Source organism: Anthonomus grandis, chromosome 11, assembly GCF_022605725.1.
Source record: "Anthonomus grandis grandis chromosome 11, icAntGran1.3, whole genome shotgun sequence".
NCBI lineage: Eukaryota > Metazoa > Arthropoda > Insecta > Coleoptera > Curculionidae > Anthonomus > Anthonomus grandis.
The window spans coordinates 16,308,700-16,322,804 of record NC_065556.1 but is presented as its reverse complement, the minus strand read 5'-3'; the positions used below and the strand labels follow the sequence as shown (position 1 = coordinate 16,322,804).

The window sequence follows — 14,105 nt, the reverse complement described above, 5'->3', positions numbered from 1 at the left end:
ATAGATAAAAAACTGCTCAATGTGTGGTTTTTTTAAGTTCCTTTTTCGTTAAATGCATATGGAGCATATTGAAATAGATATTAATCGTTTCTTTGAAAGAATGATCGACATTAACTGTGAGAATGGATGTACTTACCTTGAGGTTAATTTTCAAGCTTATTTTTTGGTCATTTCAAGCCAACCACTGAAATAACTCACTTTGCAATTGCTAAGAGGAAATTGTTTGAAAGTTTTTTAAATTGTTTGTGAAAGAATAAACGCTGAGAAGAATAGCCGATTTTAACTGTGACAACGCCATTACTGATTCTTCAAGGAGGCTTAAGGAGTCAAAGCAGTAATGCCGTTGTCAACAGAGAAACCCGATACTATCAACAACGAATTATTATTAATTAACCAATTATTAAATTAATGAAGACTGTTTTATATTTACTACGTACGGAAGTCGACGAGAAAGAAGAATGGCATCAATGAATTTAAAAATTCAAACGACTCTAAATACTACGATTTAAAAGAACTACGGGAATTATACCGATTTATTTATTAACGGGGTACCCTCGAGTCTATACCAAACTGCGATGATATTTTTCATAATTTAAGTGAAGATAGAACTCTGGCGTACGAACGAATTAAAAGAAAAGCTGATGATGCGAAATGCTTGTTTGATGAGAAATGCAGGTCCAATAAGGTCTTTGAGATTGGCGACCTGGTATTCAATCCTTCGGATACTAGTCATTTGGTAAAACAAAAACACCAAAAATATGAAACTCCTTTTGAAATAATCAAAATGAGAGAAAATAATAAATAATTCAAAGTTAAAAACCTGTCAACCAGCCGAAAACGTATTGTTAGCAAAGACATGCTTCGTGTGTGGTCTCGAGAATTCTCCGACTGCTTAGAATAACATTTTTAGGTGAATGTTTGATAATAATATTTAGTGCATGTGTGAGCTAAAAGGCAAGCGATATTATATTACAAAATATTAATGTATTCATACCTTTTTGCATTCAAAACAATAAAATTTTTAAACTCTACTATAAAATATGTTAAAATCGACGATAATATAGTTTCAGATCTTCAATAATATTTGTTAAAATCTAAGATAATATATTTTCAGCTCTCTGATAATTTATGTTAAAAATCTACTTATGATATACTTTATTTTAGCTCTACATACAAAATGTTATTTTAATTTTTATAAGATAATAAATATTGTCCCGAGTTCACAAAAAGCAACGTTTGCTTAGCATTTTTCTTTTTCATCGTTCGCAATCAGCTCACAACTCCAAACCTAGTAATGATACGAAAAAAAACATTTCTGCCGCCGTTTCTTTCTATAGTCTTAGATAATCGTGCATAGACAGCGAATTAATGTGATTTAATTAATGGCTGGCCGTGTCAGAATTAAGGCATCCAAACAACATAACCTGGTACTACAAGGTGGCGCAAAAGTAATGTCATAATTTGAACCGGCCGCCATTTTGTTATAAATTGAAAAAAAAACTCTGTTGTCGAAATAAGATTATTTGAAAATGTAAGATTGGTGACATTAATTGGAAAAAATAATATCGCTCAAGTGGCCACCTCCCGAGTTGATGCATAATTGCTCGTTTTAGGGCATTTTCAATTGTTCCTCGCAAAACATCTGGCTCCAAATTGGAGATCTCTTCTTCAATGTTAACTTTTAAGGCTTGTAAGGTGCGTGGTTTGTTGTGGTAAACGCGAGATTTTAAAAAGCCCCGAAGGAAGAAGTCTGGTGCTGTGAGATCTAGCGATCTGGAGGACCAGTTCAAATTCCCAACACAGGAAATCACTCGACCTGGAAATTGGTGTCTCAAAATCTCCATCGTTGCCGGAGCTGTGTGAGCGGTTGCTCCGTCCTGTTGGAACCAAGAATCATCAAGACCCAATGCAACAACTTGCGGGAAAAAAAACTGGTTTGGTTTAGCATCTGCCTGTAACGCTCAGGGTGCCATCGGCGTCCTCGTCCTAAAAAATAAGGGCCAATCACTTTTTCCCTGTAAATGCCGCACCAAACAGTCACTTTCAGGGGATGCAATGGCTCTTCATGCATTTGACGTGGATTCTCTGTGGCCCAGAAACGCAAATTCTGTTTGTTAACATAACCACTTAGGTGGAAATGAGCTTCGCCGGACATTATGATTTTTGATATGAAATCATCCTCTTCTTGCACTAAGTTTAACAGAGTACGGCAATAAGTTAGCCGTGTCTGATGGTGAGGAGGCAGCGTGAACAGTTTGCACTTTGCATGGAAACATTTTCAAATCTTTAACTAAAATTCGCTGCAACGAACGTCTACTGATGCCTAGTTGTGTGCATCGTCGTCTTGTTGATGTTTGTGGATTCTCTCTGACGTCGTCGGCAATAACAGCGATGTTCTCGGCTGAGCGAGCAATACGAGGCTGGCTACTTCTTGCGATATCTCTAGTGGGCCCAGTTTGCACGAGCCACGAGGCGTTCGGCCAAACGCTTGATTGTTCGAGCACATGGAGCATTACGACCAGGAAAACGACGACGAAACTCACGCTGCGTTAAAATAACAGACTGAAAATTTGACAAATCAGCAATAACAATAATTCTGCGTTCTTGAGGTGTGTATGGCTCCATCGCTTGTTGACAACTAATTCCTTATATATCTACATCATAAATGTCAAAGCACAGTGACATTTGGCGCCATTTGTAAAAATGAAGGCACATTCACATTATGAAATTACTTTTCCGCCACCCGTTATAAACAATGACTAATGAAATACCCTAATAACGCGCTAATAATTTCAGATTTATGGGTACACTAATGTCACACAATGGTACATTGACACAATGGTGCTAACAACGAGTAAGCAGAGAGGTTCCAAGTGGCATCGAATAAGCAAAGTGCCGAACCCTCGAGAATCCTTATATAATTACCGAATTTGCCTTTAATAATTTTGTAAATTACTAAAATAATTGAATTTGTATATAAAATTTAATTTGTATACATATATAATTAATTTATATACATTATTAATAATTGAATTTGTATACACCGCTTTTGCAAGCATTCGCCAAAAGTTTTTGAAAGTATTTAACCTTAGATACATTTTTCTACATTTTATTAGATAATACCACATCATGGCTTCTATGCTAAATAATTATGGTATCATATTCAAAGAAGGTAAATTTTACCCTGGACTAACATAATCAGAGAGATATGAGCTGAACCAATTAATTACTGCACCTCTAAAACCAAAATGTTCAAGCTTCCGTAGCAATATTTAACACAGTGAAAAGCCTTTGTTAGATCACAAAATACTGCCGCCGAGGCCATTGCACTATTAGTATTTTCATAACCATCCTCTATAGTAGTAAATAGATTATCAGTTATCTGCAGTGCCCCAATCCTCGACTCGGGCTTGGATAAAATCTGGTACTTGTTCAAAAATCCTGTCATTCAGAAAATTTAAAAAAAAACACCAAAAATACAAACTTTTTTTTAAAAACACAAACATGTATTTTTAAAATAAGCAATTTAGGACACATGAACTTAAACGGAAAAAATAAGCCAAGGAATGATCTCATTCAATACTAATATGATATTTAAAAACATAACACTATGTATGCAGTAATCCTTTTGTACTTAAAACTAACAACTCGTACTTAAACAAAAAAATGGATGCTCCATAAGGCTAAATTACCAACGCATTAACAAATGAATCGCATAGTGATGTACGTATCGTGACGGATAAATCGTCAAATCCAATTACCGCAAAACCATCAATCATCGATAATTACAAATCTAAACCCACTTGGAGTTAGTTACCGGAGGCGAACACTTTCCGAAAATAACACACAAAAAACTTACCTGAGGTATGCAAACTGGTTTATTTTTGAGCGACTCAATCACTAAGTATGGAGGCCTCGTGGAACTTGGATCCTCTCCATCTAGATTCTATGAAATAAACAAAACATATAGTTTTATCAACTTTTTTACAATAAAATAGCTGAAATTATGAAAGATAAATAGGGAGGATGGACAGAGCGGACTTTTACGATATTACTTGAAGATATATTTATCAATATTTAGTAGATAAATTAGTTTTATATTGATTCCTCTACTTTGACCTGCTGAGTGTTGTACGTTAGTTTATTAAAGTCAGTGGAGCTAAACCCCTCTAGATCTGGTGAGGTGTCAAGAAATAAAAAATTATTAATTATTCGAAATTAGGTACAAAAAGTAGAAGTTAGAAATAAAAAAGAATAAAAATATTTAAAAGAAAACATACATATATTTATCAAAACAAGCACAAGTTTGCTAAATTGTTTTAAAGGATACTAAAGATGCTAGTGGTTAGTTTGCATTTTTTGTAGTTGTAGGTTTGTCTCTTATGATTATTTTAGAATTGAGCTATTTTTTTATCACTTCTAAGCATGAAATATAGGCTTCAGATATTGTTATCATTGTATTTACTTAAATTAATCATTTGGTTGCTTTATATTTCCGATAATAACGATAATTTACAAATCAATTCATAGTTTGGTATTCTAAAAAAAATATATTTAGAAATTTTTCTTAAGTGTATTGGGTAATACTTTTTTTACTTTTGTTTTGATTTTCTTGATTGAAACTTTTGTAATTATTAGTTTTCCTTTAATTGGCAGCACTGCAAAGGCCTTAAGTCACCTAGGTGAGACACTGCTGTTTATATTTATTTTATAGCCTATGACCAAACTTATCTAAATATTTATTTGTTATTAAAATTAAATTGAGAATGAATGTTGAGTGTAATAGATCAATAGATAATAAATATAGTAGGGATATAGAGTTAATAAATAAATAAAATTTAAACACTTTTTACAAAAAATTCTTTGAGCCGTTTACGTCTGCAATTGTGATGCAAAAGATTAACTGATAATCCAAAATATCGGCTTTTGGACGTCAAGGGTTTTTTATCCAGTGTCAATGGCTCATTTACTGTTATTCCTTCTCTTGATTAAAAAACACTAAATTGACGTCAATGTGAATGCTATGCCTATTATTTGAACAAATATAATGACTGAAAATCAAAATGAGGAAATTTCATATATTTTTTTTCGAAAAAGATATTTCTGTTAAAAAAATTCGACATTCTAACTTAATACTGATAAAAATGAATAATCATGGTTTCCAGCAACAATATTTCGTATCAGTCAATATCGTTGTATGTCACCGAAGAACTTTTTCTTTCAATTAAAATTGTTAAGTGACCTATCTAACTGTCATAAATATTAAACAATGATTTATTCAATTTAGGAAAGGGTGTAAATACCAATTAAAATTGGAGCAAAATGCAAGAACTATTGCCCTACTGTTTAATGCATTACATCCAGACAAAAATAATAACGATAAGTATGTGGCTAAATTGATTAGAAAATTCCAAGAAACTGGATCTGTGTTAATATTCGCCGTAATTGCCATCGAGAAAATCGACCAATTAGAAATGAAGCCGGGAAATAGCAGTTTTGAAACACCTAGCACTTGACAACACCCAAAGTATTTGCGGCAACTCGACTGGCGATTTCTTCAGGATTTACACGATCAACTGTGCAAAGAATGTTGGAAGACGTTCTATTTACATGGTGCTGTAAATAGACAGAAATGTCGATATTGGACTGACCCGAATCCACATTTTTTTCAAAATGAACAGTCGCAATATCCTGAAGAGATAAATGTGTAGACCGGCATTTTCGGAAATCATATTGTGGGCTTTTTCTTTATACCTGAAAACTTGACGGGAGAGACGGACATGTTAGAAAATGCCGTTGGAAATGCCTAGAATGTCGCATTTCCAACAAGATGTTGCATCACTGTACTATGAAGTTTCAGTAAAACAGTATATAGCAGGTCACTCATTTTTCCGAATCAATAGATAGGCAGAGAAGACCCTAATGAGTGGCCACTGGGATCTCCGGACTTAATCCCTTTAGATTACTTTCTTTAGGAGCATTTAAAAAGTGTGAGCTGTGAGGAGTTAAAAATTTATCTCTTAAAACATGATTTATTAAGAAATCTATAATATTAATAAAATATTTCATCAACAATGCGATCGAGTAACGTTTCGATGCCATTACCATTTTCTCTAATATACTTTATTTACATTTATTTAATGTTGTATTTAATTTTATTTAATGTAATACATTTATTTAATTGACTTCAATATAGAGTATCTTATTATATTTTATTTAACAAGATGCTTAATATTGCGGGGGTTGTTGAAACTGAAAAAAAAAGTTGCTTGATATTTTATTAAAGGGCCGCATAGCATTGTTTTGTGCCTTCGGAAACACCTGCAAATATTTATGATAATATAAAGTGTTTTTTTAATTTCTATATAAGCATTTAGCATCATTGCATCAGAGATGTTGCAAGCAAACAAACCTGATCATAGTTCCACGGCATTCTGCTTCTAGCCTTTCAATGTTCTAAAATTCTAACAGTCCATAATATGCTTATCGTAAAAAGAAATAAATTAAAAAGCAAAAAAAAACTTCATGTAAAATATGCAATCGAAAAAGTTTTTATGACCTCATGCGTCCTTCACATTAATATGTAAAAAATACAATAATCGTCTACCAAATCCTTTTGAAGACTCTGGGTAAATAAGTGCTCCTTCAGTTTGTTTTTGCTATTTAGAAGCTTGTGCAAACTTAATATAATATAATATTCTTATTAAGAAACTTTGCGCAAAATATTTTTCAATACAACAATTCGTACTGTGAACAAATTGAGGGAATAGCCATGGGTAATTGACTCTCTTTCCAGCAGAGCTCTTCATGAACCGTCTTAAGTTAAATTCAAAGAATGCATTCCAACACTTTCAAGAAGTTAGGTTAAGAAATGTTGATGATGTGTTTGCTGTGTTGGTCTATTTTTCATCCATTAAATTTAAAACAACTAACTAACTTCTATTCTTAGATACTTTTAGAGATTCTTGTCGTGTAATACTGCCTTGCTTAATGAAAACGCCGTAACCAACATTTTTTCGATTTTTCATTTACGGCACTTTCGACATTTATCATCCCGTCTGCAACTTTTGGCGTTGGCCAAAAAGCCGTATCTGAACATTAAAGTAGAATAATATCGTAATCTTATTTGCCGTATATGCACAAATTTTAGTTTCCGCTAATGAATTTGCCGTAAACCACAATTTTTAAAAGAAATTGCCGTATCTGCATGCGTGCGTGCATATACAGCAAATCACCCAAACATTTTCAGCATCTTCGACAGCGATCTGCCTAAGACGACGCCGTGTCTGATTTGGAGGTTAGGTTTTTGTTTTTATGGGAGTTAGGTTTCGTTTTGTTGCAGGTGCAAAAATTAAACAGTCCGGTAAAACAGTAACGTGATTAATAAATTTTAAACTTACGGTTACGTTTAATTATTATTGAGAAGTGAAGAGCATTAAATGCAGGTAAGGTTTTGTTTAAGTTTCGGCTTATTATAATATTTTCATATATTATAAGATTAACCAATTTTGGTGAATAAAGGAAAGCCTTTCGCTCGGTGTTTGGGAAACCTCATTTGTAATAGTATTTGCAAGGGGCTTAAATTTTGTTTTGATATTTTGATGGGTGTTAAATTTCGCGGATTCATTCCACCACCAAGTCGAGCATTCATTAAAGAAAAAAGGGAAGGTGTATGATTTCCAGGATTTTGTGGATTGTCTTGTTATGGATACCCAACACTTTTTTCAATGGTGATTATACATCACAATAAAAACTGAGTAAAACATCTCCTCGTCCATATTTGCAGTCAATGGTTCATGTCAGATTTGAAAGGGGTAAATACACCCTGGAGTATAAAAATACTTTTGATTCTGAATTCCTTACATTAAATGTATTAACAGCCAAATTTTCTAAAACTGAAATCCCACCTCCCAAACCCATACTAACACCGCGCGGTATTTCCAAAGAGAGAAAGAAAAATCTTTTGAGTAAGCTTTCTGCAATTATTCCCACAAACAGATTGCAGTTTTGGAAAAAGCTACCAGTTTCCGAAAATGTGGATATGTGTGATTCCGATGATGAGTGAGTTCATTGTTATTTTAATGTTCATGTATTACTACTTTAATAATATGTTATATTTAATTTAATAAAAGGTTTTCTTCACGGTAGTTTTTTCTTTATGCTTACTGTCTTAATATAATACGGCATTTATAATTTTGGTTAATAAATAACATATTATAAAAGAAAATGCCGTAACAGCATATACGGCATATGAAGCTAATATAGGTGACTTAAATTTTAAACTAAAATACCGTAAGTACATGTTTACATTTTGATAAACGAAAAAATATATTTTACTCAAAAAGTAACATATTTTGTTTCTATTTAATAAACTTTTTTAAAAGAATTAGTTAAAAAGTTTTATAAGTGTCAATGGCAAGAAGCAAAACATAAAATGTCGTTTTTCTCGAAACGCCATTTTCGTAGATACGGCGTTTTCGTTAAGCAGGGCAGAATAATAGGTCAGAATTTGATATTTATACAAAACAATCAAAAACTTTTAGATACAGAACAAGTGACTCCAACCATTGCTTTCAACACAAAATGAGTAACATGCATTTGTTAGTATCTCATTTAGTCTCATTTCCTCTGAGTATTAACAGATTTAATAAAGAAAAAAAAACAAATGCTAGGATTAGTGGTTAGGACGATAGGATTATTGATAAGCTGATTAGGAGATATAAGTTCAAAGTTAATTTTAAAGACTCTACCACATTTCAAAAGGATGAAAATACGCAAACTTTCGCTACAATACCATATTGTCCTTCCTTGACAAAAGGCTTTCATAGGGTTTTTAAAGACTTTAAAGAAACCAAAAAAATAAAATGAAGACCAACGAAAAGTTCGGGAATTGATTGCGATTAATTGTAAGGGTTGTGATAAGAAATACATAGGGCAAGCAAGTAGATCAATTAATGTCAAATTTAAAAAACATGTGAAGCTCCATCCCTCACGTTAGCTAAATACCTCACATATCCCTCAACGTTAACTAAAAACAATATTTTTAAAATTAAAAAAAAAAAAAAAAAGTCAAACAGATGAACGCCATTAGTATCATGAAATCAAAATTTCTAGGCTTCTAATTATTCATTTTCACAGACCATTCATCAAATCTCATTTCAAATATAACAGCTGTAAATATAAATAAATAACCTCCACCAAAACAACAAAAAAAAACGGTTAAATGTCTAGTTTAGAAAAAACAACTTACAATGTGAGATACAGACCCTCTAATAATGTTAACCTTATTTTTCAGATGTGATAAGGCCGCTATATGCTCGCTGCTGACGAACTGTTTTGAAATCGGATATTTTTGGTAAATATTCAGATGGGCTAACCTAATGAAAATATAGCCGGCACAGAAGGAGTCCCAGCCCGCATGGTGAAATTTACCAACACTATCTTCTTTTTCTTCAATCTCTATTGCAGGCGCGTTCGAGGCCAGCGTTCGACCGATTCCGTTTTTAAAATAGTCGAAAATTGTATCCAAACCTAAAATTTCAAATTAAATATGAGTAGATGTTATGTATGGCAAAAAATGAGAAAAAGAACAGATTATTCTTGACGGCGTTTCAAATCATCTTCAGAGAATAAAATAATAATTTTAGTGTTAAATAGGCGGCAAGAGCCAGAGGGGCAGCCAAGATGCAGCAACCCAAGAGCTTTGCAGATCCTGAAACAGCTTTCGAAATGTTTCAGGGATGCGTGGATCGCGGCTATATCTCGGGAACTGTTAATCCCACGTCACTGGAATTTTTTTTGACATTATAAAAGTGGCCAAGAGAAAATGCTGGAAATGATTTTTAAGTTCAAAATTTGGCCACTGGGGGACGTAATTAAATGGCCAATAACTCAATTGTAATTTTCTCTCGAAAATGTCAGCTTTAGGCACCTTATTGACGTCAAAAAATATGGGAGTACTAGCCGTTATAAAGTAGAAGGTCATGAAAGTAATTATTTAAATGGCTATAATTTTTAAAATACTTATCCGACTTTCTTTAATTTAAGCTTGTTTAAAAGTGACATAAATATACTTTTAAATATTGCATCCAGTAGTATGCAAAAATTTTTAGTAAAATTGGTAGGAGGCGTCATTTAAATCAAAAACTGTTACTTCGATTTTTCCACAAAAATTTAAATGGCACGACACTATTTTGATAGCAGAATCGAAGTAGATAAAAATTTAATAGAAAAAAACTAAAAACTGCAGTCTGTTATCCTTTTTACTTTTCGAGCCATTACCAAAATAATAATCGTAGATGGAGTTTGCAGGTTTAGGACCAAGAAATCAAACACTTCCTTTTTTGAAAAGGTGCCGACGTTTCGACGTTTATTTACGTTACGTTACGTCGTTTTCAAGGCTGTTTACTGTAAAGAAGCTTTTTTGTCCATTGCATATATAAAAATGGCAACAGAACAATATATGTAGAGGGGCACATATGTGATTATACTTTGAACAAATATAACATAAATCACACATAATACACAATAACTTTTTTTTTCCTTTTTTTTATACTTCACTTATCACTAACATATCACTTCTATGATATACATATACAGTGCATCCCAAAGTTATGTCTAAATTCGGCTTGACAATATCCAAGGCGATCAATAAAGTTTCGTTGCACATTTTCAATCATTTCCGGAGTTATGGCGCGCACTTCTCTGCGAGTTCTCTCTTTCAAGTCGTCTAGATTATTTGGCCTATTAACAAATACCTTCGACTTGAGGTATGTATCCCCACAAAAAAAGTCCATTGGTGTTTGCTCAGGGGACCTAGCAAGCCATTCGATGGGTCCTCTCCTTTCTATCCACCGATTGGGAAAGGTTTCATCCAAAAATGTACGCACAGTGGCAGCATAATGCGGAGGAGCGCCATCTTGCTGGAAAATTAGTTCTTCGTCAGGATAGTCTGGGTCTAATGGATTTGGAAATAAAGTTAGTAATGCTGGAACTAATTCAAATTGGAGAAAATCGAGATACACTTATCCCGTTAAAGTCTGTTCAAAGAAAAAGGGATCTAATACTCTTCCGCGCACTATTCCACACCACACATTTAGTTTTTGAGGGTACTGGGTGTTTACTTGATCCAGTCAACAATAAAAAGACACGAATCAATGGAATTTTGCTCTGTATAAAAATTCTCAGAGATAAGGTGACTCGTAAGGTGAACTTCAATAATAATGTTTGGTCGTCTTTTTTTCGATAACGGTTGACTTTAGGTATAGGACATGATGCATGAAACATACATAGAATTCCACGCGAAATTCAAAAATGAAATAAAAAAAAGGTGCTTTCATTTGAAAAAATTAGGTTGATGGTCGTAATTTATTTTTGAGCAACCCTGTATACACAAACTTTACGTATAAAAATGCGCAACTTGAAATAAAAATCGACGGGTCCGAGCGTTTTTTTTTCGAACACACTCCTGAATTTTAAATGAATTTAGACATAACTTTTTGGGATGCACTGTATGTATATTTAGAAATAAACGAACGCGGTCAAGAGGCACAGATGAACTGTTCAACAAAGTTCCTCTGTGGCTTATGTTATGTTTGTTCAAAGTATAATCACACATGTGCCCATCTACATATACAGGATGTCCCCTTTTAAATGGTCAAAAATGCTACAGTGTACAGGGTGATGGTTGATGGTACCTTAGACGTTTACGGAGAACGGAAAATAATTTTTTTTTTGAAAATTTGGCAACATGGGTTTTAGCTGATGATCTAACGATTAAAAATATTTTTAGCGATGCAGCGTTGCCGCTTATACCAAAAAGTAGTAGCAACTTTATTATTTTAAATGGAATACCCTGTATATTTTTTATTTTCCGATCCGCTATCACTTTATGATTGGTTTTGTATAAGGTATTCCTATACCTATCTTTAGTGGTTTTCGAGAAATTAATTATTTTCTTTATTTTTTGACCAAAACATAGCTCCAAATAAATTTGTATTACTACGGCACTGAAACGCGCAGAACCTTGAAATTATAAACGTAATTTATGGAAGTATTGTACATTATTTTTCACTATGAAAATTTATTCTACGTTATACAGGGTTGCTCAAAATTAGTGATTTTACCGCTAGACACAAAAATGGTAAAAAGTGCATTTTTTTAGATGGAACACCCTGTATATTATAACATATTCTAAAAGGAAATTAAAATCCCTGTCTAAAGAGGTATTGTGTTCCTATATCGATGTAGTTCGGTTTCGGAAATAAAAGCAATTTTCTGTAAAAATCGGAATATTTTGACATATTTGCTTTAGTTGGCCATGAAAGGTCATGATGAAACAATGCTATGCTATTGATGTTTGACAGTGACATGTTGATTAATAGTAAATACGCTTGGGTGTTTTTTTAAAATAGTGACCTAAAAATTGATTAAAATGGAAAGAAATAGTTATTCAAATGAAGTTTTGATGAATCTATTTATTATTCATGGACAATGTGACAAAATTGTAGCAAGAACATGCAGAAAGTTCAATGAAATGTACCCGAATATACAAAAAATGGATAAAAGAAAATTTGTGCGAATACAAAATAACTTTATACAATTTGGTTCACAACTTAAAAATGATACAAGTTTGCCCAAGCCTGTAACGTCTGATGAGGACAACATCGTGAATGTTTTAGCCTACTTTCACGCATATCCACAAGCTTCCATCCGGAGTGCAGCAGATGATTTAGGCCTAACTTATTATTCTGTGCAAAGAATTCTGAACGACAATAATATGCATCCCTTTAAATATTCAAAAGTTCATCAGCTGAAACCGGATGATTACCAACGTCGCATTCAATATTGTGAGATACTTCTGACACGCACTCAAGAGGATCCAAACTTTCTAAAAAAAATAATATGGACAGACGAAGCAAAGTTTTCTAGAGAAGGTATTTTTAATAGAAGAAATCAACATTTTTGGGCTAATCAAAATTCACACGCGGTTAAGGAACTGGGGTTTCAAGAGAAATTTAGTTTTAATGTTTTTTGTTTACTAAAAGACAATCAAATAGCTTTTTTTATTTACGACGGGTCATTAAACTCCCATAAATACATTCAGATTTTGCGCTCAGTAGTAGAAGATTTTCTGGAAAATTTAACGATGGGGCACCTGCTCATTGCACTGAGGAGGTGACACGTGAGTTATTTGAGAAATTCGATGACCGCTGGTTTAGGCGTTTGGGACCATGGGACTGGCCTGCGAGATCACCTGATCTTACACCACTTGATTTTTACTTTTGGGGTAATTTTGAAGCAAATGGTATACAAGACACAGTAAACAGGACGGTAAACAGTAAACAGGACCTACGTCAACGAGTTATCAATTGCATTGGTCAACTAGATCCTTCTGAAATACAAGCAGCGACAACACATGCTGTACAACGCAGGATTTTGAATTGCTTAGAAGTCAATGGCAATCATTTTGAAAATTTATTGTATAAAGTTATTTTGTATTCGCACAAATTTTCTTTTATCCATTTTTTGTAAATTCGGGTACATTTCATTGAACTTTCTGCATGTTCTTGCTACAATTTTGTCACATTGTCCATGAATAATAAATAGATTCATCAAAACTTCATTTGAATAACTATTTCTTTCCATTTTAATGAATTTTTAGGTCACTATTTTAAAAAAACACAAGCGTATTTACTATTAATCAACTAAATGTCACTGTCAAACATCAATAGCATAGCATTGTTTCATCATGACCTTTCATGGCCAACTAAAGCAAATATGTCAAAATATTCCGATTTTTACAGAAAATTGCTTTTCTTTCCGAAACCGAACTACATCGATATAGGAACAAAATACCTCTTTAGACAGGGATTTTAATTTCCTTTTAGAATATGTTATAATATACAGGGTGTTCCATCTAAAAAAATACACTTTTTACCATTTTTGTGTCTAGCGGTAAAATCACTAATTTTGAGCAACCCTGTATAACGTAAAACAAATTTTCATAGTGAAAAATAATGTACAATACTTCCATAAATTACGTTTATAATTTCAAGATTCTGCGCGTTCCAGTGCCGTAGTAATACAAATTTATTTGGATCTAT

General features: G+C 33.1%; 1 protein-coding gene across 2 annotated transcripts in view; it reads right to left on the bottom strand.

Annotated features, from left to right (window-relative positions):
• LOC126742288 (pre-piRNA 3'-exonuclease trimmer-like) overlaps positions 1 to 14,105 on the bottom strand; it is a 49,806-nt gene that overhangs the window by 31,111 nt on the left and 4,590 nt on the right. For both annotated transcript variants that reach the window (XM_050448916.1, XM_050448917.1), the window contains 2 exons: positions 9,251 to 9,531; positions 3,860 to 3,946 (listed from right to left, as the gene is read on the bottom strand). In XM_050448916.1, the coding sequence (XP_050304873.1) occupies positions 3,860 to 3,946; positions 9,251 to 9,531 (368 nt within the window). The remainder of the gene's footprint in view (positions 1 to 3,859; positions 3,947 to 9,250; positions 9,532 to 14,105) is intronic.